This window comes from Bufo bufo, chromosome 5 (genome assembly GCF_905171765.1).
Source record: "Bufo bufo chromosome 5, aBufBuf1.1, whole genome shotgun sequence".
NCBI classification, from domain to species: Eukaryota; Metazoa; Chordata; class Amphibia; order Anura; family Bufonidae; genus Bufo; species Bufo bufo.
This window is the reverse complement of record NC_053393.1, coordinates 390,423,367-390,450,127: the sequence shown is the minus strand read 5'-3', so window position 1 is coordinate 390,450,127 and position 26,761 is coordinate 390,423,367. Positions and strand designations below refer to the sequence as shown.

Genomic DNA, 26,761 nt, shown 5'->3' with positions numbered 1-26,761 from the left:
TACTGTGATTAATATGCTCTTAAACAGAGGCGTAACTTGAAGCTCCTGGACACTGTTGTAAAGCCTATAAAATGCAATCCAGCAGCTATTACATGTCACTTAAAGCATTTATGTTTCCTTCACACACAGGTGGCATTTTTGTATTTTACTTCAAAGGCTTGTAAAAAAAAAAAGCCAGGAAGAGTTTTTTTTAAACAAACTGCAAAAATTATAATAATGCACAATCGCAACAAAAAAAAACTGCCACAAACCTGCATTGTTTGCATTGCATTTTATAATTCCGTATTGGTTTTTAGAATTTTTTGCCAAATAAAATGCAGTGAACTTTGCCCCCCTGCATAGATTTCCGTGCAGATTTCTGTGCGTTTCCGCTCCCGAAACCACAAACCACATGTGCAAGCCTGTTCCACAAGTATAACTAATGTCATCAACCCATAATACACCAACCCAAATACCAAATAAAATACATCAATCTTGACTCTTAGACCCTCATTTATGTTAAAACATTGTGATTCCTCCTTTTATTTGTATTCTTTAGCTGAAATGTCATAGATTTTCACAGTGGATTTCATGAAATCTGTGGCAAAACTTTTGTAGCAAGGCCCGGAAGAGCCAGTGGTGAGTAGGGGAGTGGTACTGGCAATGATGAAGTATTGTGTCATGGTGTACTCCCTCAGGTGATACTCCCTGGGGATCGGTGCAATGGGAATGTAATTTTGAAGAACAAGGCCAGAAGTAAACGTCTCTTTTTACTAAGTGCAAATTATAACTTCAGGTATATTCAATAGCAGCAGATTCCAAGTGCAATTTTCTGGTACCGGTAAGGAATATGGAGGTAGGTTGGATGGCTGCATTTAGCACTTGTAAGTGTAGATGTTCACTATCAGATCCAGACTTGTATTGTAACTGGCCTAGTAGTAGTTTGGGTGATGGGTGTCTTATCTGTAGTCCCTCACCTTCCAGCAGTGTATTTGATGACGTTCGCTCTGTTTTCTGACTTCTCAAGGATTTACTTGAGGACGTGTTTAATAGTTCCTTCTGGAGAATCCTTTGCAGGAGCAGGAGATCTGTGGGGTGCTTCCTCTCCTCTCTCTGGTTACACAGGAACTTCCCCTCCTGGCAGGAAGCAGAACCAGCCCACTCCTACCAAGAGGGGGTGGAAAAGGTGGTTAACCCTGTTCCTTACTAACCTTTGCCAAAACATTTAGGCCTCATGCACACAACCATGGTGTGTTTTGCAGTCCGCAAATCGTGGATCCGCAAAACACGGATGGCGTATTTAATATAAATGCCTATTCCAAGAATAGGACATGTTATATTTTTTTAGCGGGGACGGAGCAACGGATGCGGACAGCACACGGAGTGCTGTCCGCATCTTTTGCAGCCCCATTAAAGTGAATGGGTCCGAGCCGCCAAAACGGCGGCCGTGTGCATGAGGCCTTAATATAAGGCCAAAACATATAATATGAAATACATAATAATACAAAACGATGTATAGTAATTGTAGATACTGCGTTGGCATGTCCCATGCATATAAACGCTGGTGTGTGTTGCAGTATCTTTATTCCTCCATTTTATAGTACAAAAATTGGGGAACCACATTTTGGTTGTATTCACTGTTTGCCATTTCAAAATCACTTAACAGAGGCAAACATAATATAGAATATATATATATATATATATATATATAATCAGTAAAAAAAAATTCTAGGGTAAATAGGTTCACTATTGTACAAAATGTCCGAGCAGACATGCTGACTACTCGGTTGCCTGCTCCTAAACAGTACAACGAGCGGTTCTTGAGATCCAGACCTGATTTCTTTAGTAAATTCTGATCGCATTCCTGGGTGGTCTGAATCCTAATAACATAGTAATATCTCAGACATTTGGTAACGCTCTCCCATCACATTTTACCAGCAGAATATTTTTCAGCTGTAGATTATTTAAACATTAAGGGGTATATACAAGGATTCCAAATTGTTCGTAAAAAGGAGCTGACCATCTAAGACTGCTGTCACCTCCGCGATAGAAGAAATATGAAGAAACAAGCAGGTCACGTCAGGATATAATGTATTTTTGCCCTTTCTCTTCTATTTTTAAAGCGCTTTTTCATTACAAGAAGGCAGCCTAATAATGACAGGAGATTATTGCATATTAAAATGTACTCGGCAGGAATGTCTGCCTGTAACAGGGCGTAATTGGAACGGCTGGGAGCAGCTCTGCTTTGTGCTTCAAGCGACCACTAGTTGGTACACATAAACATTTCTATCAGGTAAGGAAGCCATCTGACTGTTCCCATCGTACATTCAAATATAGAACATGACCATAAAAAGTCAGAGAGCAGGTCCTCTGCACAGTAACGTATTACAGTTGCTGCGGGATTGGTATGCCAGCTGGAATTAGAAGAACAGCACAAGTTCACTTCACAATATATGCAGGACGCAGGTGGAAGGGGGGCTCCCAGACCGGCGGACAGAAGGAAAATAAGCATGAATCAATGCATGAGAATAATGCTGCAAAACAATACATTCAATGGCCAGGGGTGTTGCTAAGGTCTGAAAAGATCCGGGGCCCAAGCCCCAATGAATATGGCCCAGTTCTCTAAGTCGTCCCCCCTCCCCCACACACAGCATTTTGCTGTACTTGCTATGCAGCAGCACATACCTCTCACATCCAGGGCCTCCCAGGTGACGTAAGAAAAAGGAGCCCCCCATAGTAATAGTGCTTCTCATAGTCCCACCAATAGTAAATCCCTTCTAGAATGCCCTCATTAGTAATACTGCCCCCCTTCAGTGATAATGCTCCCCAAGAATGCCCCCATTAGTAATACTGTCCCCTACAGTGCCCCCAACCGTGATAATGCTCCCCAAGAGTGCCTCCATTAGTAGAAGAGCCCTCCAGTATTAATAATACCCTCACAGAGCCCCCAGTAGAAATAAGGCCCCCCAATTGTTACCCCAGTGGTAATAAAGCTCTCTACACTCAGTAGTAATAAGGCCCCCCATAGTGCTCTTAGTAGAAATAAGGCAGATCTATAAGTCCCTTCTATAGAGCCCCCAGTAGTAATAAGAATGCCTATTATGTCCCCTGTATTTAAAATACCCCTACAGTGCCCGCAGTATTTATACTTCCCCCTACTGTTATAATGCTCACCATAAAGTGCCCCTAGTATTTATAATGTCCCCTGCAGTGCCCCTGTAGTTATATCCCTTCCTCCACCAAACAGTCCCATGTAAATAACTTCACATCATTTCTCCTGCGACTCCAAAATACAGCATAGAAGAGAAGACCAGCACTCACTGTATAGATGCGCTTATATTTTTATTGTCACATTTATGTATAGCTGTGACATATCTATGTGACAATAAAAATATGAGCGCATCTATACAGTGAGAGCCGGTCTTCTCTTCTATGCTGATCTGTGGGACGCCGACCCTAGACACGTGCACCACGCCAATTACAAGGACGGAGTGCTGACTGTTATTTTCTGTATCCCTCTAAAATACAGTCCCATGTAAATAACATCATCCCCCTCCCTTCAGCACCTCCAATATATAGTCCCATGTAAATAGAATCCCATGTAAGTAACATCACACCATCTCTCCAGCCCCCTCCAATATACAGTCCCATGTAAATAACATCCCTGTCTATCTACAGTCCCCTTCAAAATACAGTCCCATGTAAATAACATCACCTCCTCCCCAGCAGCCTTCAACATACAGTCCCAAGTAAATAATATCACCCCCTCCCCAGTCACCTCCAACATGCAATACCATGTAAACATCACTCCCTCAACATTCAGTCCCATGTACATAACATCACTCCCTCCCTCAGACCCCTGTAACATTCAGTCCCATATAAATAACATTGTTCCCTCCCACAGCCGCCATCAACATACAGTCCCATGTAAATAAGATGACTCCCTCCCACAGCTGCCTCCAACATACAGTCCCATTTAAATAACATCACCCTGCCCCAGCCCCCTCCAACATTCAGTCCCATGTAAATAACATCACTCCCTCCCACAGTCGCAATCAACATACAGTCCAATGTAAATAACATCACTCCCTCCCCCAGTCCCCTCAAACATACAGTCCCATGTAAATAACATCACTCCCTCCTATAGCCACCATCAACATACAGTCCCATGTAAATAACATGACCCCCTCCCCAGCCACCTCCAACACACAGTTCTATGTAAATAACATCCCTCCCTTCAGCCCTAACATACAGTCCCAGTTAAATAACCACAACTCCCAGCATTGCTCTGCCTCTCCCTTCACTTACCTCTCCTCATGTAGCAGACATTACTATAGCTTCTTCTCCCAGGTCTTCTCCTCTTCACTGCTGTCCTCTCCTATACTGGTCACATGATGGTGACATCATCACAGGTCCTTCTCAACCACTGTCTGTTTTACTGGTCTGATGTCACCACAGGTCCTTCAGCTCTTCCAGTGCGTTAGATTCAATTGTATTGCCGTCCTGAGGATGGAGGACATTCGGGGCCTGGGACAAAACATCAGGGGCCCAGGCCTCGAATGTTTTAACCTAACAACGCCCCTGCTGTAGGTACACATGGTGTCAGCACATCAAGTGTTAGGGTACGGCCACAAAGTCAGGTTTTCTGCGTGCAGTTTTGAAAGCAAAAATCTGAAGTGGATCTTAAAAGCAGAATAAATAGAAAAGACAGATAGGACTTTCCCTCTTTTTTTTTTATTCTCTCCGGAAATCAGGAAACCTGACCATGTGGCCGTACCCGTAGACCTTTGTAACAGACCTGCAGCCGTTATGGCAGTTTCCGGCTCCAATGTACATTTTGCAGCTGCTTGCAGTCTCCGTACGAGTATGCATATGGAGCAGTTAGGAGGGCAGGGGAAGTGGGGACAATGCCCTCCTCATTAATACAGTCCACTATGCTGTATAGTCCTTCTAATTTCATAGTACACAAAAACTAAGGCAGGCCACCTCTATGGACAGACGAGGGATGCCACTGCCCAGGGTGCCAGCCCTTTAACTGGGGGTGTCTGGCCGACAGGTTCCCTTTAGCGATAGCACAGGGTGCTCATCCAGCTTTCCGTCCTATCATAAAGAGCTGTGCGACCGTTCAAACCTTTAATACAGCATATGTGGTGCGGTGATGTCTACGCTGCCTGGCCCTGTCAATCAGCGTGCAGCGCTTGCAGAGAAAGCAGAACCCCTAGGTGTAATGGCAACACCCCCGTTGCTCCTAGAGGCTCATTTGCATATATTAAAACATTTTTCTCTGCAGTGCGGCCACATATGAACATGGGAGCAACACATGCAACAGGTCAGCCAGTTTCATAGGTACAAATCTGCTGACTGGGCCGGCTTCGTTTTTGCGTTTTCATGTTTTCCTCCCCACCTTCCAAGAGCCATAACTTTTTACGTTTTTTGTTCACATACAGTATGAGGGCTTATTTTTTATATTTTTTTAATGGCACCATTTAATTAACCACAGCTTGTATTGGAAAACTGGGGAAAAAAATCTTTGTGTGAAAAAAAAAATGCATGGCATTGGCGGTGCGCTAAAAATGACATGATGCCATTATGCCTGCGATTGGCCAGCGTTACAACATAGGAGAAAGAGACGCCGGCAGGCTCAAATGGGTGGAGCCTAACTATGACTTTACCGGAGCCTGTAACCGGAGAACGGAGCGGCGCCCGGGGATAATAGTAAGTGCAGGGGGATCCCTGGGCGCCGCTCTACATGTCTGTATAGTCAGTTTACATACTTGATGCTGATGAAAGGTCCTCTTTAAAAAAAAAAATTTAAAACCTTTAAGATTTTTTATTTTTATTTGCATTGCTATATTCTGACAACCATAACATGAGTATTTTTTCATATACAGAGCTGTATGAGGGCTTATTTTTTGCGGGGCGAGCTGTACATTTTATTGATACTATTTTGGAACGCATACAACGTTTTGTTTTACTTTATAGTCCAAATATATTTTTTTAGGGGGGACAATTGCAGCGTACTCAAGTTGTGTGTAGAAATGTGTTCCTGGGTGTAGTAGTGCCATAGACACTAACCTGAGACGGCTGACTCTCTGCATAGGCAGGTGATGGTAAAAAAATGTTCGTGACGCCAGTGCCAATTAAACGGTGGCACGCCGTTTGCTGATGGCAGGAATAAATGAGGAACACCGTGATGTTAAAACAGAACTCCAACTTTAGTAGTTTTCATAGAGACATTAACGGAAGCACAGTTCCTTTGCATACAGTTGATTTTTCAATACGGTCGATGCAGGCAATACAGATTAAGCAAGGTGACTTCAGAGTGTGAAACACAGGACTTGCAGTACAGGAGCTTGCACTCTATTTCTGACTGATCCTGGGACATAGAAAATCTTCTCCAAGGCCCAATACCTTAACTCTGGCGTATATCCTTGGTTCTCTCTTTATAAAGTACCTCCTCTGTTATCTTGAGTACCTCTTGCTTTTCTGGATTTTGCCTCTGTCTCTCTCCCTCTTTCCTCAGACTCTAGAAGCTTCTGAACGGTGGTCTTCCTGCTTCTGCATATATATATATATTCAGGAGGGGAACCTTCTCCTTGGATTCGGAACCCGGTTACAGGGACTGCAATACCCTCTCCTGGTCCGCAGGCTTCAGGCCTGGACTTGTCTCTGACATAGTCTAAGCTCCAGCTTCAGACTACGGGCTGCAGCTTTAGACTGACACTTAGACTAGACTCCCTTTCACTTCCCTGACTGGGCCTTATATAAACTAGGGCTCTCTAGCTCCCTCTAGTGACTAGAAGCTGGAATGACACCCCTAGCAGGCCTGTACATGCAAGTGTCACAGTAACAGGGAAATACATAACATTACATTACATGACAATTTATAAAGATGACATATACCAACTTCCCCATAAATAAGGAGGGACGACAGCACACCAAGTGACACTTTTGTAGTGACGGGCATTACAGTCCCCGTACACTACACAATGCGACCAAAAAACAGCACTGAACTGGATGACCGACCTCTTAGCGAATTAGGACATCATGTAAGTGAACACATGCTTTAACATCTTTTTTTTTATTTGTTTTTTACCTTACTAAGTTTACAAAAGTTTACTTGAACATATATGAGGTTAAAAAAATTATAAAATATATAGAAAGACATGGAAAGAGGTTAATAAGTTTCATTACAATGTGGAGTCATCTACTCAAACCCTCAGTTATTGTACTTTCAGTGTGACAGGAGCAGAATTCCTAACTTTTGTGGATGAAGCAGCAGTTACAAAAATGACTCAATGACAAATGGCTGCTATAATCCCACTGGCAAATCTTTCATTGTTTGTGGTTATACTATAAATTATAAATGACAGGACCTCTGTTTCGGAAATGAAGACTCAAACGCCCCTTACTCCTAAACATACTACACATTGTATTAAGAAATTCCAGATCTACTTACACCATCTATTATAGAAACATATGATATGACAAGGTTGTATTTATGGTGTATCTTTTATAAGCGTGATATATGTTATGTGTTACTGCTATTATTACAGTATTATCATAGCAACAGAGGTCCATAATGGCCTAATACAAAAGAAATAGTATCTGGTATATGCATTCTTTCTAATGCACTCCCAACATGTCACGTGGTTAAAGAGACCTGTGCACATCTGTGTTTCTACCAGATTACCAGGACAGAATTAAAGGGGTTGTCTGCTTATATATGCATATAAATACAGTATATTTGCTTAAATATATGTGTAGCGGACCGTTCAGCACACAACTCCGTTCAGACGATATCTTCCTTTCAATGCACAGGCAGCTACTGCAAGCACCAGTCTGCCGAACTGCAAGCTACACGAATCCTGGAAACCGCGGAACAGGAAAAGCATACAATCGGCTTACATTCCTGGCAATCAGCATACAATCCAATTCCCCCAAGAACGAGACGACACTTCGCTTGAGGGTTAAGCAGAACTGACTTTCCTGGGGCATACAGCCTCTTTTATTCACAATCCACAAACATAGTACTGCCCACAGGGTTTTGAAATACAACCAATCAATCCGTACAATAAACACAGACACTCCCACACAAAATCCTCCTCTCGGCCTGTGATAAGATTACTGAACACAATGGCGAATATAATTATCCCAGGCAGAGAAATACAGTTTTATAAAACATATCACAGGAACCCCAAAACATGCAATAACCCTATAACATATATATCCCCGGAACCAGGGGATCTGGGTGAACCACATATCCGAAATTCACCCAGATCCGTCCAGTAGTTTTCTAGATACAGTTTTATGCCAGTTACACCGAAATTACACAAGTTATACAGAAAATAGTCACTAATAAATGTGTCCCCTGTTTGGTAGTTTAAAACTACTGCCCGATGTCTTTGTGCACCAAATACCGGCGAGATGAGACCGTGTAGAAAAGTCTAAATAGTGTCTGTGAGTTAAAATGGCCGCCATCCATTGTTCTCACCATGTGCCTCTGATACATGAAATGGTGGCCATCCAGTAACTCCACAGTATGTCCCCAGATGGTTCTTAAAGGGCCGTAATCCAGAGGCAGGAGGCGGGCAAACAGCCCCCTCCAAAACACAGTGGCGAAGTGGCTTTCGCCACAATATGTTCAAAACATATGACACTAATATAGCTTAGTTTTCAATTCTGCTGCTTTCCCAACGTCTCTAGTAGTAAGTTGTGTGCAGTACTGTGTGTGCATCCTTTCATATCCATGGGTTATAGTGCAGCGACCCGCAGGGGAGGCGAGGATGAGCAGAGTGGCAGTGGTAATAGTGATCACAGTTGGCAGTAGTTTGCTCCACCCTGGCGCATCCTAGTGCAGTACAGTAACTGGAGGGCGCACCCTTTCTTTCCTCTTGGCACACCCTGATATTGGTGTGCCCTTGATGGTGAACAGTTGGCAAGGAGCAAGGCAGGAGGCCAGATGCAGTGGCCAGTGGATGGATGGTGGTGTCAATAACTAGGCCTGTTGGTTGTAATTAATAAAATCTTTCTTTACTAAACCAATGATAGGAGCAGTAGTAGTGCAAAGTGCATCAAAAGGCACAGTGTAGTCTTTCTCCCAATAGCGGTGTATAGTCAGCAACAATCATGGAGGTAGTAGTAATCCGTGACTCTCTCTCTCTCTCTCTAAAGGACACTTTGCAGTCTTTCTAAAATAACCACAGGCATGCGGTTCTGTTCTTGTTAAAAGGGTTGTCTGAGAATTTAATACTAATGATCTAGCCTCTGGATAGGTCATCAGTATCTGAAAGGTGGGGGTCCAACACCCAGGACGCCTGCAGATCAGCTGTTTGAGAAGGCACTGGAGCTCATCTGAGCGCTGCAGCCATCTTAACAAGCACAGCGCCATACATTGTATAGTGGCTGTGCTTGGTATTACACAGTAAAGTCTCTTAAAATGATGGAATATCTTACTGACGTGATCTTACACGGCCTGAACAATTCTGGACCTTCTAGGATGGCTTATATATTTCTCTCAGGGGTACTCTGGTGGCAAAGTTGCTTCTTTGGCAGCTGAGGGAGATATTCTCTGGTCATGGGCCTGGTCTGCAAGAGCACTCACCCCTATCCTTCCTGTAGCTCTGCTCATACAAGACTCACTAACTAGCCAGGGGGTGGCCTAAGTCCATCACCCTGTTACCTAAACAGTCCGCCAATATTAACTGTCTGTTGCCCAAGCACTGCTGTTAGGATCACACAGTGCAGAATGAAGTGAGTGCTTCAGTAATAAATCACAACAATTAACTTGGCAACATTAAATTAACCCTTTACAGTAGTCCTCTGGAGTACTTCACATGACGCCATTGGGGATCATCACTTCATAGATTGAGTGGCCAAACCCTTTAAAGGGTTTCTGTCACCCCACAAAACTCTTTTTTTTTTTTTTGGATAGTTATATTCCTTATAGCGCGATATAGGAGAATATAATAGTCTTACTTACTTTCATGCGGCCGATTCTTTAGAAAACGAAGTTTTATAATATGTAAATCAGGGCTCTACCAGCAAGTAGGGCGTCTACTTGCTGGTAGCCGCAGCAGAAAACCGCCCCCTCGCCGTGTTGATTGACAGGGCCAGCCGTGATCTCCTCCTCCGGCCGGCCCTGTCAGTATTTCAAAAATCGCGCGCCTCTGGTCATTCGGCGCAGGCGCTCTGAGATGAGGAGGCTCGCCTCCTCAGCACTCCCTCAGTGCGCCTGCGCCGATGACGTCTTCTCTTTCGGTGATGTCATCGGCGCAGGCGCACTGAGGGAGTGCTGAGGAGGCGAGCCTCCTCATCTCAGAGCGCCTGCGCCGAATGACCAGAGGCGCGCGATTTTTGAAATACTGACAGGGCCGGCCGGAGGAGGAGATCACGGCTGGCCCTGTCAATCAACACGGCGAGGGGGCGGTTTTCTGCTGCGGCTACCAGCAAGTAGACGCCCTACTTGCTGGTAGAGCCCTGATTTACATAGTATAAAACTTCGTTTTCTAAAGAATCGGCCGCATGAAAGTAAGTAAGACTATTATATTCTCCTATATCGCGCTATAAGGAATATAACTATCCAAAAAAAAAAAAGAGTTTTGTGGGGTGACAGAAACCCTTTAAGGTTTCTGTTAAATGAAATCTTGAAAACCATACAATTGATACATAATCTTGATTAGCTGAAATCATAATACAGTTTATTAACGCAAATCTACAAAGTTATGTCTGGAGCAAACTATGTGTCCAAAAACAAAACAGACTGGTCATATGGATACGCTAATGGATGGAGAAAAACGGAGGGATCTGAGCAATCAGATTTAGCGTAGTATGTTAGATCATATCATTGACTTGTTAGCTGCTAAATCCTGAATTGTAATAGGACTGGAAAGAGCAGAACCTCTAATGAATGAGCAGCTATTTGCACTATACATAGGCGCTAGACATAGATAGTGACAGCAATCAAGTCCAAATAGTGATTAGAAGAAGTAGAGTTCCTTGGTGCAATAAAAGTCACTTCTAATCACTATTTGGACTTGATTGCTGTCACTATCTATGTAGTATGGACCAGCTAGACCAAGCCCACCTGGTGACGTGCACCTAACTTGCTTCATGTAGGGGTGCTGCTCCTTTACCATTTATTATATATGGCTAACACTCACACTGGAAGTATACTTCACATTCTGAAACCCAGAGGGTGTAGACAGCTGAGAGCCTTCCTCAAAATGATGTTTCTCTAGGCCTTTGGAGAAAGTGCTATGATAGATATAGTCTGCCGTGTGTGATGGTGATCGTATTCTAGTAGACACTACAACTGTCATTATAGTCAATGGGCTCTGGCGGTGAATGGCAGTATGTGGCTAGGTAGTTCCCCTGCCAGAACAGCCTACCAGAATGCTGTGCCATCTGTGTGAAAATATCCTTAAAATCGTTTTCTGGGATTTTAATATTAATGGCCTATCCTGAGGATAGGCCATCAACAGTGGTGTAGCTAGAACTGACTGGGCAAATTTTTGAATGGCCCCTTCCCCCTCAGCGACTTCTTCACTACCCTCTCCTCCCGTGCAACCCCCACTCTTGTGGCTAGTAAAGATCACTTTCTAAGATGATGCCCGGAAGCAACTCTGTCCGTTTCCTACAGTGTCACTGTAGATAATGTAATTTTATAATACTATTGAGAAGGCCCTGACAATAAAATCTTTTAGTCCGCCTCCTGGGTGGCCCCTTATGAGTTTGGGCCCCAAAGCAGCCGCTTCTCTTGCTTCTCTTATAGCTATGCCCCTGGCCATCAATATCTGATTGTCAGGGGTCTGACACCCCGTACCCCTGTCAATAGGATGCTTAAGAGCAGCTTTGGCACCAAAAGTCGGCACAGGAACTACACAGGTTTGTGCATTGTGTAGTTGACAGCACTGGTAACTGCAGCACTGTTCCCATTCACTTCAGTGGGAGCTGTGCTGCAGTAACCAGCTCCATCCACTACACGATGGATGGAGCTGTCTGAACTGAGCTATTGTTCATCTGGTTCATCATGGTGTCAGACTCTGATGATCAGATACTCATGATCTATCCAGAAAACCCCTTTAAACAAAGGACATTCTATTAAACATAGTCATATATTTAGTATTGGTTTAGTTTTATAATACAAAATATAAGATGAAGTCACCTTGTGTGACATTGAACTGCAGAGCAAATCCCCTCAGTCTCCACTCCGCTGTCTATGAATCTGTGCAAAGCTTCCGTGCCTTAACGGTGACTCAGTGGTTCATTCACAGCTTGACATTACTAAAGCAAACAGTCTAGACAGCTGAATGATAGAATTACCCCTTCTCTCTGGCATTCACACTTATGCTGTCATCTTCATTAGCTCTTCTCATCCCTCTGCATTTTTATAAACTAATGGTTAGTTTTCCTGTTTGGGTCCAACAAAGACAATGTAGATTTAGCCATTCATTTTAGGCAGAACTCAATGAGATCTACTGATCTACGCTGAGAGTGGCACGTGGGTTTCTATTTCCCAATCAAAATATACAGCACACATCTAGCATTAAAGGCGATGTTCACATCTGCAATCATTATTTACTGCCTCATATAAAATAAAAAAATAAGCAACACTGAAATATTCTAGAGATTTATGTCCACAGCTCCTAATCAGTCCTATATGTCTCCATGGTAACAGACTACAAACAAACCTTATGAAATCCCATCCTGCAGTCATACCCCCTCCTTTATCTTGTTAACACACTGAATATGTAAGTACTGTACATACACTTCAACATTCTTTCAAAAATAAAATAGAGTGTCAAGAACGTCTTTGTGGACAACAGGCCCTATTAATTTCAGTCTATTATGTAGTGTATAACCAAACCTTATGTAGAGTCCACTGACATCAATACTGACCCAAGCGTAACTTACTAATGTACAACATTATATAGGTCTTTGTATTTGATATCTGTACCAACCATCAACAGTCAACAGGAGAGTAATGAAATCCTAAAACATTTCTAATTGCAACACACTTAGCCATATCAATGTATCTTACCTCCGAGGGCTGCTGGTGCTGGGAAGCATAAACCAAAAATACTCTTTCAGCTTTAAATGCATTTTCCACTAATGTAGCCTAGAAGAGATAGGAGAAGAAGGTATCAATCAACAGTGCTATTCTGGGTGTAGATCCTTCAATTTCAGGAGACCATTTATGTACATCACATTCCTTTGGTGCACTGATAACAAACTTAATATACCATGAGAATCACAATGTGGCATACAATGCATTCGGAAAATCTTCAAGTCCTTTCACCTTTTTCACATTTTGTTATGTGCAGCCTTGTGCTAAAATAAAATAAATAAATAAATAAAAGTTTTCCACATCATTCTTCACTCAGTACCCCATAATGACAAAATGAATTTTAGAAATGTTTTCAAATTTTATAAAAAAGTAAAAACTTAAATTTTGCATGCACATAAGTATTCAGGCTCTCTGCTATGACACCTGAAATTTAGCTCTGGGTCCTCCCATTTCTATAGATCATCTATGAGATATTTCTACACATTGGAGTCCACCTGTGGTAAATTCACTCGACTGGACATGATTTGGAAAGACACACCCCTGTCTATATAAGGTCTCACAGTTGACAATGCAAATCAGAGCAAAAACCAAGTCATGAGGAGGAAGGAACTGCCTGTAGAGCTCAGAGACAGGATTGCGTGGAGGCACAGATCTGGAGAAGGGTATAAAAAATTCTGCTGCACTGAAAGTTCTCAAGAGCACAGTGACCTCCATAACTCTTAAATGGTAGAAGTTTGGAGCTACTAGGGCTCTTCCTAGAGTTGTTCACCCCACCAAACTAAGTAATCAGGGGAGAAGGTCCTTGGTAAAAGAAGTGACCAAGAACCCAATAGTCATTCTGGCTGGGCTCCAAAGATCCTGTATGAAGATGGAGAAACGTCCAGAAGGTCAACCATCTCTACAGCCCTATCCAACATGACACAGCTCGAGAGGATCTGCAGAGAAGAATGGCAGAAAATCCCTAAATCCAGGTGTGCAAACCTTGTGGCATCACACCGAAGAAGACTGGAGGCTGTAATCACTGCCTGAGGAGCTTCAACCAAGTCCTGAGTAAAGAGTCTGAATACTTTGTCAATGCAAAATGTTCGTTTTTCCATTTCAATAAATTAGCAAAGATTTTGAACATTCTGTTTTCACTTTGTCAATATGGGGCATTGACTGCAGAATGATGGGGAAAATGTTTTTTTTTCTTTCTTATTTTAGCACAAGCCGCAACATAACAAAATGTGAGAAATAAGAAGGGGTCTGCAGATTTTCCATATGCATTGTATGCCTAATAGACCATCATGTATAAGAAATGATTAGCACATTGTATGCTTTTTTAATTTTTTTCCATTTTGAAGCAAATAGAGGAGTACTACTATTCCCTATTTGGGGGTCACCATTAGTGCTCTTATTAAGAGAAAATAAGAGTCACGTGACCCTCTTGTAGTATGGCTGACGAAGAGACTGAAGTTATCTTGAAAGCTTGCTATGTAACATCATTGCTTCTATTTTTCTTGGCTATTAAAATGTATCAAACCTGCAAGACTCTTATTTTCTCTTAGGCTACTTTCACACTTGCATTTCTGCTGGATCCGGCAGGGTTCAGCAAAAACGCTTCCGTTACTGATAATACAATCATCTGCATTCGTAATGAACGGATCCGGATGTATTATCTTTAACATTGCCAAGACGGATCTGTCATGAACTCCATTGAAAGTCAATTGAAAGACTTGCATTGGGGGTCATGCCGGATCTGTCTTGCTCCGCATCCCAGGACGGAAAGCAAACTACAACATGTTGCGCTTTGCTCTCCGGTATAGGAACACAACTAAATGGAACGGAATGCATTTTGGAACATTCCGTTCTGTTCAGTTCAGTTTTCTCCCAATTGACAATGAATGGGGACAAAACGGAAGTGTTTTTTTTTCCGGTATTGACACCCTATGACGGATCTCAATACGGGAAAACTAAAACGCTAGTGTGAAAGTAGCTTTAATAAGATCACTAAACTAGTTTTCCACTGGCTAACACTGTACCACACGTTTTCCTTTTTCTTTTGAGTATATCCATGTGTAATGTAAATGTTGCAGTTCAAATCTCAGAATTTCAAATTGCTGAATTTCTGTCCGTGGAAACTGACCTATGGGGCAGATTTTTTAGGTCTGCAGTATGTCATACATTTGTTGCAAATTTTCCCCATTGAATTCAATGTGGAAGAAGAAATGTCATCCAAATCCTAGTATTGGAGCATAGTTCTACACCTGCAATGGGCTGTCCCAAAAGCTGAAGATGCTTCCTCTTCCACTTGACAGGGCCCAACATCTGGCATCTGCGCCGCTGCTCTGAGTAGTGGCGCAAGCACAGAGGCTCTGCTATTCAGTAGCGGAAGCAAGGCCTCTGCCCTTATGCTGCTACTTGGAGCAGCTGCGCAGGTGCAAGATAGTCAGGGCTGGCTGATGTCCGGACTTGTCAGTCAAGTGGCAGGGGAAGCGTCTTCAGCTTCAGGGACAGTCACTTACAGGTGTAGAACTCTGCTTGCTGAGAAGAATCGATTCACTGATCTCTAGTTGCATAATTCATACTGGATTACCTATGGATAATACTTTATTTGATAGGGGAGCATATTGCTTTTTTTTCCATTTTAAATGATTATCTGCACAAAGTAAATCTGCTAAATCTGTGTGATTTGGTGTGGACTTTGCGGCAGCTGTTTGCAGATTTGATGCGGAAATCTGCTGCAGTAAATCCTTTACATGTGGATGTACCCTTAGCAATAGCACTGATTTGCAGAAAACGTAACCGGGTTATTTTCTGTAAAATTGTATATTACTCAATACTGAGGCACCAAAAAGAAATGCCTCTCACGACACACAGTAAAGTGGTGCAAACGATGGCATGAAATGCAAAGGGTAAACGGAGGCACGGAATCAGTCAGAGAGATTCAGGTAATTAACATGACAGGCGTTCATTGTTATCTAGAGAGCAAGCTAGCTTTAGCTAGAACACAAACAGAACTGTACAAACTAGGAGTGGTGATGTCCCTCTAAATGTCACATTGGTGCATACTGGCTGAGCCTTTTCATACGGTTATCTCGCTAGGTCCCCATGGTGTGCCACGGGTTATCTGTGAGTCTTGTTTAGTACAATGGAGCTACAAGCTGTAGTTCAGACCTCATTGTTGACATTTCTGCTGACGGCAAGCGATAAACTTATTCTTCTATATTCCAGTTCACTAGGTTCTAAGCTCTCCCTGACACATCTATGGGTCAGCGAGACGCAGAATGCACAGTAAGACTTAACATCATGTGGGTTACAGAGGCACGGCTATCCATTTTTAACTGGTAACATACATCTATTTTGTTATCTATGGGTTGATGGACACAGCATTTGTCCAACTCATGAGCTATCTTGAATTTCTAGGTCATCTAAAAAAAATGTATGGTATATAATTTGTTAATTTTAGGTCATATAATTGATGCACTCATACCAGCCAAATAATTACTCTGTAACTGAGCTAGAACTTGGAGGTTCTGAGCCCTGATTCAAAATCTGTAGATGCCATGTACCATTAATAATGCTTATGTCTTCTTTTGTGGCAGAAGGGACTTTGCGCCTCTTAGACACCAAGGCCGGGTGCAACTTCAATCCCTGTACCCCCTATTGCTATGCCCCTTCATACCGTGAACAGTTTTGGAAGTTAACATGCAAGACAGACATAGCAAACGCCAAAAGGCAGGTATATTAATATAAATAATAGGTGAGTTGATAATCAATAAGGTCCTTCCAAAATATAATTCCAGAAGAAATCTTCCTTATTTTTATACATACATGTTTGAAAGACTACAGATAACATTCACCATGACCTGAGCCAAACAAAAGCCGCCTGACAAACATTTCTACATACCAATCAGACCAAAGTCAATATCTGGATGTTTGGACTGAGCTGGCTATTTAGGCATATTGGATATGGCCACACGTTCAGGTCTTTTTATGATGTTTTTGAAGCCAAAATGTAAAAACTAGGCCTTAAGGCCCCATTACACGGGCAGATTATTAAGGTGATTGCTAACGAGCGTTCATATGAAGTCTTCTTAGTGATCATCTGGCAGTGTAATCCTGCTGCCGATTACCTGATGAATGAGTAATCCATCTGGTAATCGGGATCTTTTAACATGTTAAAACGCATACAAACTGATAGCATTTGCCAGACGGATCAGGATCCTGATCTGTATGACAAATGCATTGAAATGGTGGATCTGTCTCTCTGTTGTCAAAAACTGAGCATGCGCAGACCGTAATGCCGGATCCGGCATTAATGCATGTCAATGGGAAAAAATGCCGGATCCGGCATTCCAGCAAGTGTTCTGGAATATTGGATGGAGATAAAACCACAGCATGCTGCGGTATTATCTCCGTCCCGAAAAGTCAAAAAGACTGAACTGAAGACATCCTGATGCATCCTGAACGGATTACTCTACATTCAGAATGCATTAGGATAAAACTGATCAGTTATTTTCCGGTATTGAGCCCCTAGGATGTAACTCAATGAATAACGCCAGTGTGAAAGTACCCTAATACTGGTGACTTCCTATGTGGCAGAGAGGTCTTTGGGCTTCCTCAGGCTCCGGAGCCCACTAGCGACTGCTACCCCTGTACCCCCTATAGATCCCTGCTAAACCTCCTATTAGATTACTCTTAACATACTGTGGAAGATTTATTAAAACTGGTGTAAAGGAACAATGATTTAGATGATATAATGATCTCTCCTCCCTGGAGGAGATCAAGATGTAGTGGGGGAGATTTATTAAACTGGTGTACAGGAAAAATGTTTTAGTTGCCCATAGCAACCAATCAGATTCCACCTTTTATTTTTCAGAGCTCCTATGGACAATGAAAGGTGGAATCTGATTGGTTGCTATGGGCAACTAAAACATTTTTCCTGTACACCAGTTTAATAAATCTCCCCCACTACATCTTGATCTCCTCCAGGGAGGAGAGATCATTATATCATCTAAATCATTGTTTGCCGGAAGCAGATCGTGATTAGACATCATGGTAAATCTGTCAAAAGATTTGGATTGCCCAATGAACGAGCGTTTGCTCGTTCATCGGGTAATCGGCGGAAGTATTACACTGCCAGATGATGGCTAACGAGCGGTACTACGAAGGCTCGTTAGCCATCATCTTGCAGAAAATCTACCAGTGTAATACAGGTTTTACACATGAAGCCGACAAGGGTTCCAGTAAAAGCAAAACAGACGTATCTCTATTGGTCTTAAGATCCGAGGTGTTATTGAACTTGAGTTATAATTCTCAGTGCTTGCCAATAAATCCTGATTTTATTACAAGACCCGGAGGCTTCGTATTGCTATTCTCCTTCTTTACTTCTGACCAATAGCAGCAAAGAAAATATAAAAATATTGAAACATGTCATCAGCCCCTCCCCATAGTCTCTCTATAACAGGCAACACCGCCTGCAAAACCTCCTCTTTCTTTGCTGCTGACCGCAGATAAGTAGTGTGATTTGCTATTTTCATGTCATTGTGATCCATATATATATATATATATATATATATATATATAAATGTTGTTTGGTTTATCTATACTTTGTTTTTTCCCCCCTTTTGGGGCAAGTTGGGGGTGTTTTATTTATAAATATATACTGTCTTTTGCTTCGTCTGGGGCTACCTTTTAGCTCCTCGCCTGCCTGGCGTTTAGGAGGTTCATTTTGCGCCCCTTATATGTATTCCATCGGTATTCCGTTTCACCCCCCATTTGCTTTTAGCCACCTTCTGGGCCTTCCTTTCTGCTCCCCCTCCCTTATCGGGCGGCTCTTTTCCCGCCGCTTACCTCAGTGCGGCTGCGGCAGCTCTCCCTGTCTTCCTTGCTAGTGCGGCCGAGATCTCGGCCACTTCCGCTTCCGCCGTGACGTCACCGCACATCGGAGCTCCGGCAGCATCAGCTCGTTCCTCGGCTCTTTTGACAGGTTTTTCCCCGGCGTTTTTCTTCCTTACTGGCCTGGGGCAAATCCCCTTGCCAGCTTATCAGCCCCACTATAGTTATATATATTAGTTTTTTCCACTTGCAGTCTCAATCTATAATAAAGATTTGCCAGCATGCCCAATAAAGTACTCAGTGCCCAGGGCCCTGCAGAGGAGGATTTTCCTCTTGTGGAATTAACCCCTTCGGGGGAAGATGACCATGCCCCGATCACTGGGGACAATGGATCTGATTTTCAGGCGTCTATATCGAACGCCATAGCTGCAGCCATGGGATCTATGACTTCGGTCATATCCCAGACGATTGCGCAGGCCCTTGCTGCTCATCCGGCTACCTCACAAACCCCGCAGCCCGTCATGGTGTCCTCACCCACCGGGCCAGGGATTCATGCCTCCAGAAAACGTATTAATAAAGGTGATGATGTTTCCACCAATGTTGGCGCGCTTGGTCCGCGCAAGAGAGCCTGTACGCGTCAGGCAGAACGCACGCGCAATTGGAAAAGTGCTAGAGCACTACAAGATTTGGATTCCGACTCTGAAGTCGGATCCGAGGAGGAGGCTATGGATGACGCCTTTGAGGAGGCAGAGGAGGACCCATCAGGGGTCATGGATGATAACCCCCTACCCGGGTGTAGCTCCCTTATGTCCGCTGCAGAAGGTATGCCTGCATCATTAACGGACCCCTCTGGGGAACCCTTGTTCGACCCAGATTCGCTCCACCACCCCCGCTCGGCTGAGTGGTTACCGTTGGAGCACGTCTCCAAATATTTGGAGGCTAGAGTGCGCTGTCCTCTTTCCAAAGAGGCTCGCAATAAGCTTAGGGCAGAATGCCCCAGACCTGTCATCCCTAATAGGGTATGCGAGACTCCTACTGTCGATCCTAAGATGACGCAGTTCCTCGCAAAATCAGGCTGGAACCCGCGTAGGGGTCTGGAGTCGGCATTAAGGTCCTGTCAGGATAAACTCCTGGACATCTTTGGACCATTAGCAAAGATTTTTGACTTAGCGGAGGTGGCTAATGCAGGCAATAAACAGGTTGACCCTGTTGAATTGCGTGAATGGGTACAACGTGCCATTTGCATAGCAGGTAACGTAAATATGTCCCTGGCTATAGAAAGGCGAAAAGCCATACTTTTCAAAATAGAGCCCAAGCTATCCAACTTAGCTCTTACGGAGGCCGGTAAGGAGGCCCAGGGCCTATTATTTGGAGAACCTTTTATTAAGGACCTTGGGAGATTTGTGGGGGCTTTCACTGCCCTAGACAAGGCCCAAAGCTCTATGAAAAGAGTTTTTCACGGTAGGGTCTCTACCAGGGCCGGCAGCTATAGGGGCCGCCTGTCCGGCGGTGCCCAGTTTCAGTCCCGTGGTTCGGGCCGAGGCTCCTTTTCTCAGAGAGCTACCTTCCAGGAGCATAGACGGGACTCGTCATCCTTCTTCCCTTCACGAGGAAGTTCCTGGCGTCCAAGAGGATATAGAGGAAATCCTAATTCCAGACGTCCCTACGGTGAGTCTACCAACTCTACCAATTTTTCAAGTGTTTGTGTAGGGGGCAGATTACGCCTTTTTTCTCCAGCTTGGTCCCGTATCACCTCAGACCAATGGGTCCTATCCACGGTCAGGGGTTTCCACATCGAGCTGACGTCCTCCCCGCTGTCCATCCCGCATCCACATCCTGTGGTGCTGTCAGCGGAAAGCCGCATACTGGTCGAATCAGAACTGTCGGATCTTGTCCGCAAAGGAGCCATAGAACCGGCTCCTGTATCCCCTTACGTGGTAATCAGCAATATATTTCTGGTGGCAAAGAAGGGGGGCCAACTTCGGCCTGTTATCAATTTACGCGCCCTCAACGCGTTTGTCAGATACCGCCATTTCAAAATGGAGGGCATCCATCTCCTGCGGGACCTTCTACAGATGGGCGATTGGATGGTCAAGTTGGACTTGAAGGACGCTTACCTTACTGTCCCGGTGGAGGACGCGTCCAGAAATCTTCTCTGTTTTTCTTGGCAGGACAGGATTTGGCGGTTCACGTGCCTCCCATTCGGCCTCTCTTCAGCTCCCTGGTGCTTCACCAAGCTGATGCGTCCGGCTATGGCATGGTTACGCAGTCGAGGAGTTCGCCTCATCATATATCTGGACGACATTCTGATCATGGCCCAGGATCGATCGGTACTGCTGAATCATCTGCATTGGACCATGGATCTTCTGGCGGATCTGGGCTTCCTCATCAATCAGGAAAAATCTTGCCTCATCCCGTCGCGCGAGATGGAGTTCTTGGGTTTTCTGGTGGATTCCACGGCGGGAACACTCAGCCTACCTCCGGCCAAGGTTCGATCAATACGGAAGGAATTGTGCAAAGCCAGGTCATCTGCCCAGATCCCTTTACGCCAACTGGCCAGGATCATAGGTCTGCTGGCCTCTTCTATCCAGGCGGTTTTTCCGGCTCCACTTCATTATCGGGCCCTTCAGCGCCTGAAGATTTCCCACATACGGGCGGGAGTTTCCTACACGGATTGGATCTCTCTGGACGAGGAGACCAAGGAGGAGCTTTCCTGGTGGATCCACAATCTGCAGGCTTGGAATGGCAAAGCTATCTTCGGCCATCGTCCGGATTTCGTGGTGGATTCGGATGCCAGCCTGTCAGGCTGGGGTGCTCATTGCGAAGGGATTACGACTGGAGGCGGTTGGTCAGAGACCGAGGCAGGATTCCATATCAACGCGCTGGAACTGTTGGCTGGATCGTTCGCGATCAAGAGCTTCACGAGGGACACGGCCAGATCCTGCATCCAACTACGCATGGACAATGTGTCAGCGGTGAGGTACATCAACGGCATGGGCGGAACCCGTTCCACCATCTTGTCTCGTTTGGCGAAGGATTTCTGGGACTACTGCCTAGACAAGGAGTTGGTTGTTTTGGCGGAATATCTTCCAGGGGTCCAGAACATTCATGCGGACTGGAGTTCTCGGTATCTTTCCGATTCCAGCGACTGGCAGTTAGATCCAACGGTGTTCCGTTCCTTAATGTCAGTTTGGGGTCCTTTCTGCATCGACCTCTTTGCTTCCCGTCTGAACTCGCAACTAGACCGTTTTTACAGCTGGCGTCCGGACCCGGAAGCCGAAGCGGTGGACGCGTTCCTGCAGGATTGGTCCAGAGATCTGCTCTACGCATTTCCTCCATTCCAGCTGATTCCCAGGGCCCTGATTCAAGTACGACGATATTCGGCGGATCTGGTGCTACTGGTTCCGTTTTGGAACTCCCAGTCCTGGTTTCCCCACCTTCTGGAGATGTTGATAGAGATCCCGTACCTGCTCCCGACATCTCAGACTCTCCTCCGAGGCCCGAATCACCAGCTACATCCTCTTCTTCTGGACGGTTCCCTGCGCCTGTTGGCGTGTCGGATTTCAGGGGACCCTGGGAGGTCCCAGGTGTTTCGGGAACAGCTAGAGTCCTTTTGGAAAATGCATGGGCCCCAGGCACCAGAAGATCTTACAAATCAGCCTGGGGATCTTGGGCTCGCTGGTGCGTGGCTAGGGACATGGATCCTGTATCGGCACCTGTAACGGAGATCTTACATTTCCTGTCTTCTTTGTTTGACCAGGGCAAGGCTTACCGCACAATTGGCCTGTTCAGGTCGGCTATTTCGGCCTCCCATCAAGGTTTTGATGGTACTCCTGCGGGGCAACATCCTTTAGTATGTCGTCTCCTGCGCGGTTCTCGGATGTCTCGTCCTCCTAGGCCTAGATTTTCTGCCACTTGGGATGTGTCTTGTGTCCTTTCCTTTTTATCTTCTTGGCCTCAGAATGCGGACCTTTCCCTACGGCAACTGTCGGCGAAGCTGGTCACTCTTTTTTGTCTTATATCCTGCAAGCGGGTTTCAGACGTCCGGGCTTTGGACTATGATGCACGTTCGTTCACCCCGGAGGGGGTCTCCTTTGATATCTCCAGGAGGACTAAGACCCACATACGATCGGTCGCTTATCCTGCTTTCCCGGCCTCGCCTTCTCTTTGTCCCGTAGCGTGCCTTAAGGAATATGAAGCTCGCACTTTGCTTCATCGTTCGCGAGAGTTTCCTCAGCTCTTCCTTTCTACCATTCGTCCTTTTGCCCCAGTGACCACTCCCACGCTGGCTAGGTGGATGAAGTGGATCATGGAGCTGGCGGGCGTGGACACTTCTATATTTTCGGCACATTCCGCTAGGGGGGCATCTTCTACCTCTTTGGCGGTTTCTGGTGCCAGACTGGAAGACATTTTGAAATTGGCGGACTGGTCCAGAGTATCAACGTTTAGGGAATTTTATTTTCGGCCAGGTCCTCACGTTTTCTCAGCAATTATTGAGAATTTGTCTTAACTTTGAACTTGCAATACGAAGCCTCCGGGTCTTGTAATAAAATCAGATGATTTTCCTATTTCATGACGTAAAGTCATGATTTTATTAAAGACACGGAGGCGAGTATTGCCCACCCTATGTTTTTCCCTCCCTATGGGGTTTTTAAAATTGACATTGATTTTGACTGTATATCATTTGCATATTGCTTTAACTCTATGAGTTTTTTCCTGAGTAGGTTTGTCGCAACCATTTGTTTTTGTGAATACAATGTCACAATTTGCTTCTATCATGGTTCTGTTTTCACCTTTTTTCAGGTTGAGAGCGGCCTAATGGGCGGTATCCTGTGGTCTACCTCTTGGTTCGGAGGGTCGGCAGTTTGGTTCCAGCCGATCGTGTGATGTGGACAGCTCCAGGAGATTCTTCAGAGTGGTTTCCTGTTGTTCCAGTTCGCTTCCGGATGGATGGCGCTTTTGTTTCCAGGCTATTCCGGTTCCTGGTTGGCGGTTCTGTTGGACTTTTCGGTTTGGACTTACAAAGAAAGAGGAGGTTTTGCAGGCGGTGTTGCCTGTTATAGAGAGACTATGGGGAGGGGCTGATGACATGTTTCAATATTTTTATATTTTCTTTGCTGCTATTGGTCAGAAGTAAAGAAGGAGAATAGCAATACTCGCCTCCGTGTCTTTAATAAAATCATGACTTTACGTCATGAAATAGGAAAATCATCTGATTATCTCCCACAAAAAGAGCAAAAGGAATCCGCATGAAACCCCATCTTCTGCGCTCCTTATTAAACCCCAGGGATCTCAAGTCTCTTGGAGGTTCAGGGAGTCTCCCGCTATTAGATAGCGGCTCCCTGACACCCGCATGTGAGACAATACACTGCGTGCAGAATTATTAGGCAAATTAGTATTTTGACCACATCATCGTCTTTATGCATGTTGTCTTACTCCAAGCTGTATAGGCTCGAAAGCCTACTACCAATTAAGCATATTAGGTGATGTGCATCTCTGTAATGAGAAGGGGTGTGGTCTAATGACATCAACACCCTATATTAGGTGTGCATAATTATTAGGCAACTTCCTTTCCTTTGGCAAAATGGGTCAAAAGAAGGACTTGACAGGCTCAGAAAAGTCAAAAATAGTGAGATATCTTGCAGAGGGATGCAGCACTCTTAAAATTGCAAATCACTGGTCAGACCACACATGGAGTACTGTGTACAGTTCTGGGCTCCTGTAAACAAGGCAGACATAGCAGAGCTGGAGAGGGTCCAGAGGAGGGCAACTAAAGTAATAACTGGAATGGGGCAACTACAGTACCCTGAAAGATTATCAAAATTAGGGTTATTCACGTTAGAAAAAAGACGACTGAGGGGAGATCTAATTACTATGTATAAATATATCAGGGGGCAGTACAGAGATCTATCCCATCATCTATTTATCCCCAGGACTGTGACTGTGACGAGGGGACATCCTCTGCGTTTGGAGGAAAGAAGGTTTGTACACAAACATAGAAAAGGGTTCTTTACGGTAAGAGCAGTGAGACTATGGAACTCTCTGCCTGAGGAGGTGGTGATGGTGAGTACAATAAAGGAATTCAAGAGGGGCCTGGATGTATTTCTGGAGTGTAATAATATTACAGGCTATAGCTACTAGAGAGGGGTCGTTGATCCAGGTAGGTTTTCTGATTGCCTGATTGGAGTCGGGAAGGAATTTTTATTCCCCTAAAGTGAGGAAAATTGGCTTCTACCTCACAGGGTTTTTTTTGCCTTCCTCTGGATCAACTTGTAGGATGACAGGCCGAACTGGATGGACAAATGTCTTTTTTCGGCCTTATGTACTATGTTACTATGTTACTTCTGAAGCGTGATCATCGAACAATCAAGCGTTTCATTCAAAATAGTCAACAGGGTCGCAAGAAGCGTGTGGAAAAACCAAGGCGCAAAATAACTGCCCATGAACTGAGAAAAGTCAAGCGTGCAGCTGCCAAGATGCCACTTGCCACCAGTTTGGCCATATTTCAGAGCTGCAACATCACTGGAGTGCCCAAAAGCACAAGGTGTGCAATACTCAGAGACATGGCCAAGGTAAGAAAGGCTGAAAGACGACCACCACTGAACAAGACACACAAGCTGAAACGTCAAGACTGGGCCAAGAAATATCTCAAGACTGATTTTTCTAAGGTTTTATGGACTGATGAAATGAGAGTGAGTCTTGATCGGCCAGATGGATGGGCCCGTGGCTGGATTGGTAAAGGGCAGAGAGCTCCAGTCCGACTCAGACGCCAGCAAGGTGGAGGTGGAGTACTGGTTTGGGCTGGTATCATCAAAGATGAGCTTGTGGGGCCTTTTCGGGTTGAGGATGGAGTCAAGCTCAACTCCCAGTCCTACTGCCAGTTTCTGGAAGACACCTTCTTCAAGCAGTGGTACAGGAAGAAGTCTGCATCCTTCAAGAAAAACATGATTTTCATGCAGGACAATGCTCCATCACACGCGTCCAAGTACTCCACAGCGTGGCTGGCAAGAAAGGGTATAAAAGAAGAAAATCTAATGACATGGCCTCCTTGTTCACCTGATCTGAACCCCATTGAGAACCTGTGGTCCATCATCAAATGTGAGATTTACAAGGAGGGAAAACAGTACACCTCTCTGAACAGTGTCTGGGAGGCTGTGGTTGCTGCTGCACGCAATGTTGATGGTGAACAGATCAAAACACTGACAGAATCCATGGATGGCAGGCTTTTGAGTGTCCTTGCAAAGAAAGGTGGCTATATTGGTCACTGATTTGTTTTTGTTTTGTTTTTAAATGTCAGAAATGTATATTTGTGAATGTTGAGATGTTATATTGGTTTCACTGGTAAAAATAAATAATTGAAATGGGTATATATTTGTTTTTTGTTAAGTTGCCTAATAATTATGCACAGTAATAGTCACCTGCACACACAGATATCCCCCTAAAATAGCTAAAACTAAAAACAAACTAAAAACTACTTCCAAAAATATTCAGCTTTGATATTAATGAGTTTTTTGGGTTCATTGAGAACATGGTTGTTGTTCAATAATAAAATTAATCCTCAAAAATACAACTTGCCTAATAATTCTGCACTCCCTTTATATCCCTGAAAGGTTTACTGATAGCAGAGCAGAGAGATAAGAGAAGTGACAGGACAGAGTTTAGATTACAGGTTGAATTAACCCTTTAGGGTCAAATTGGCTTCTCAAGGAGATTTATATGTTAAAGGCATCCCTTCTTCTGCCTCCTTCAGTAGCTATAGAACTATTGAGAGAGATGTATTTTTTTTTAAATACATTTACACATTTAATACTCCATTTTAATTATATTATTTACCCCAGTGTTAAATTCAACCCCCCGGATGCTTGTTTTTTTCCTACAGTGGGGTAGATAATT

General features: G+C 44.3%; 1 protein-coding gene across 1 annotated transcript in view; it reads right to left on the bottom strand.

Annotated features, from left to right (window-relative positions):
* The window catches only part of CAP2 (cyclase associated actin cytoskeleton regulatory protein 2), a 143,763-nt gene that overhangs the window by 53,065 nt on the left and 63,937 nt on the right, over positions 1–26,761 (bottom strand). Inside the window, exon 4 of the mRNA XM_040432692.1 lies at positions 13,022–13,099. Coding sequence (XP_040288626.1) covers positions 13,022–13,099 — 78 coding nt within the window. The remainder of the gene's footprint in view (positions 1–13,021; positions 13,100–26,761) is intronic.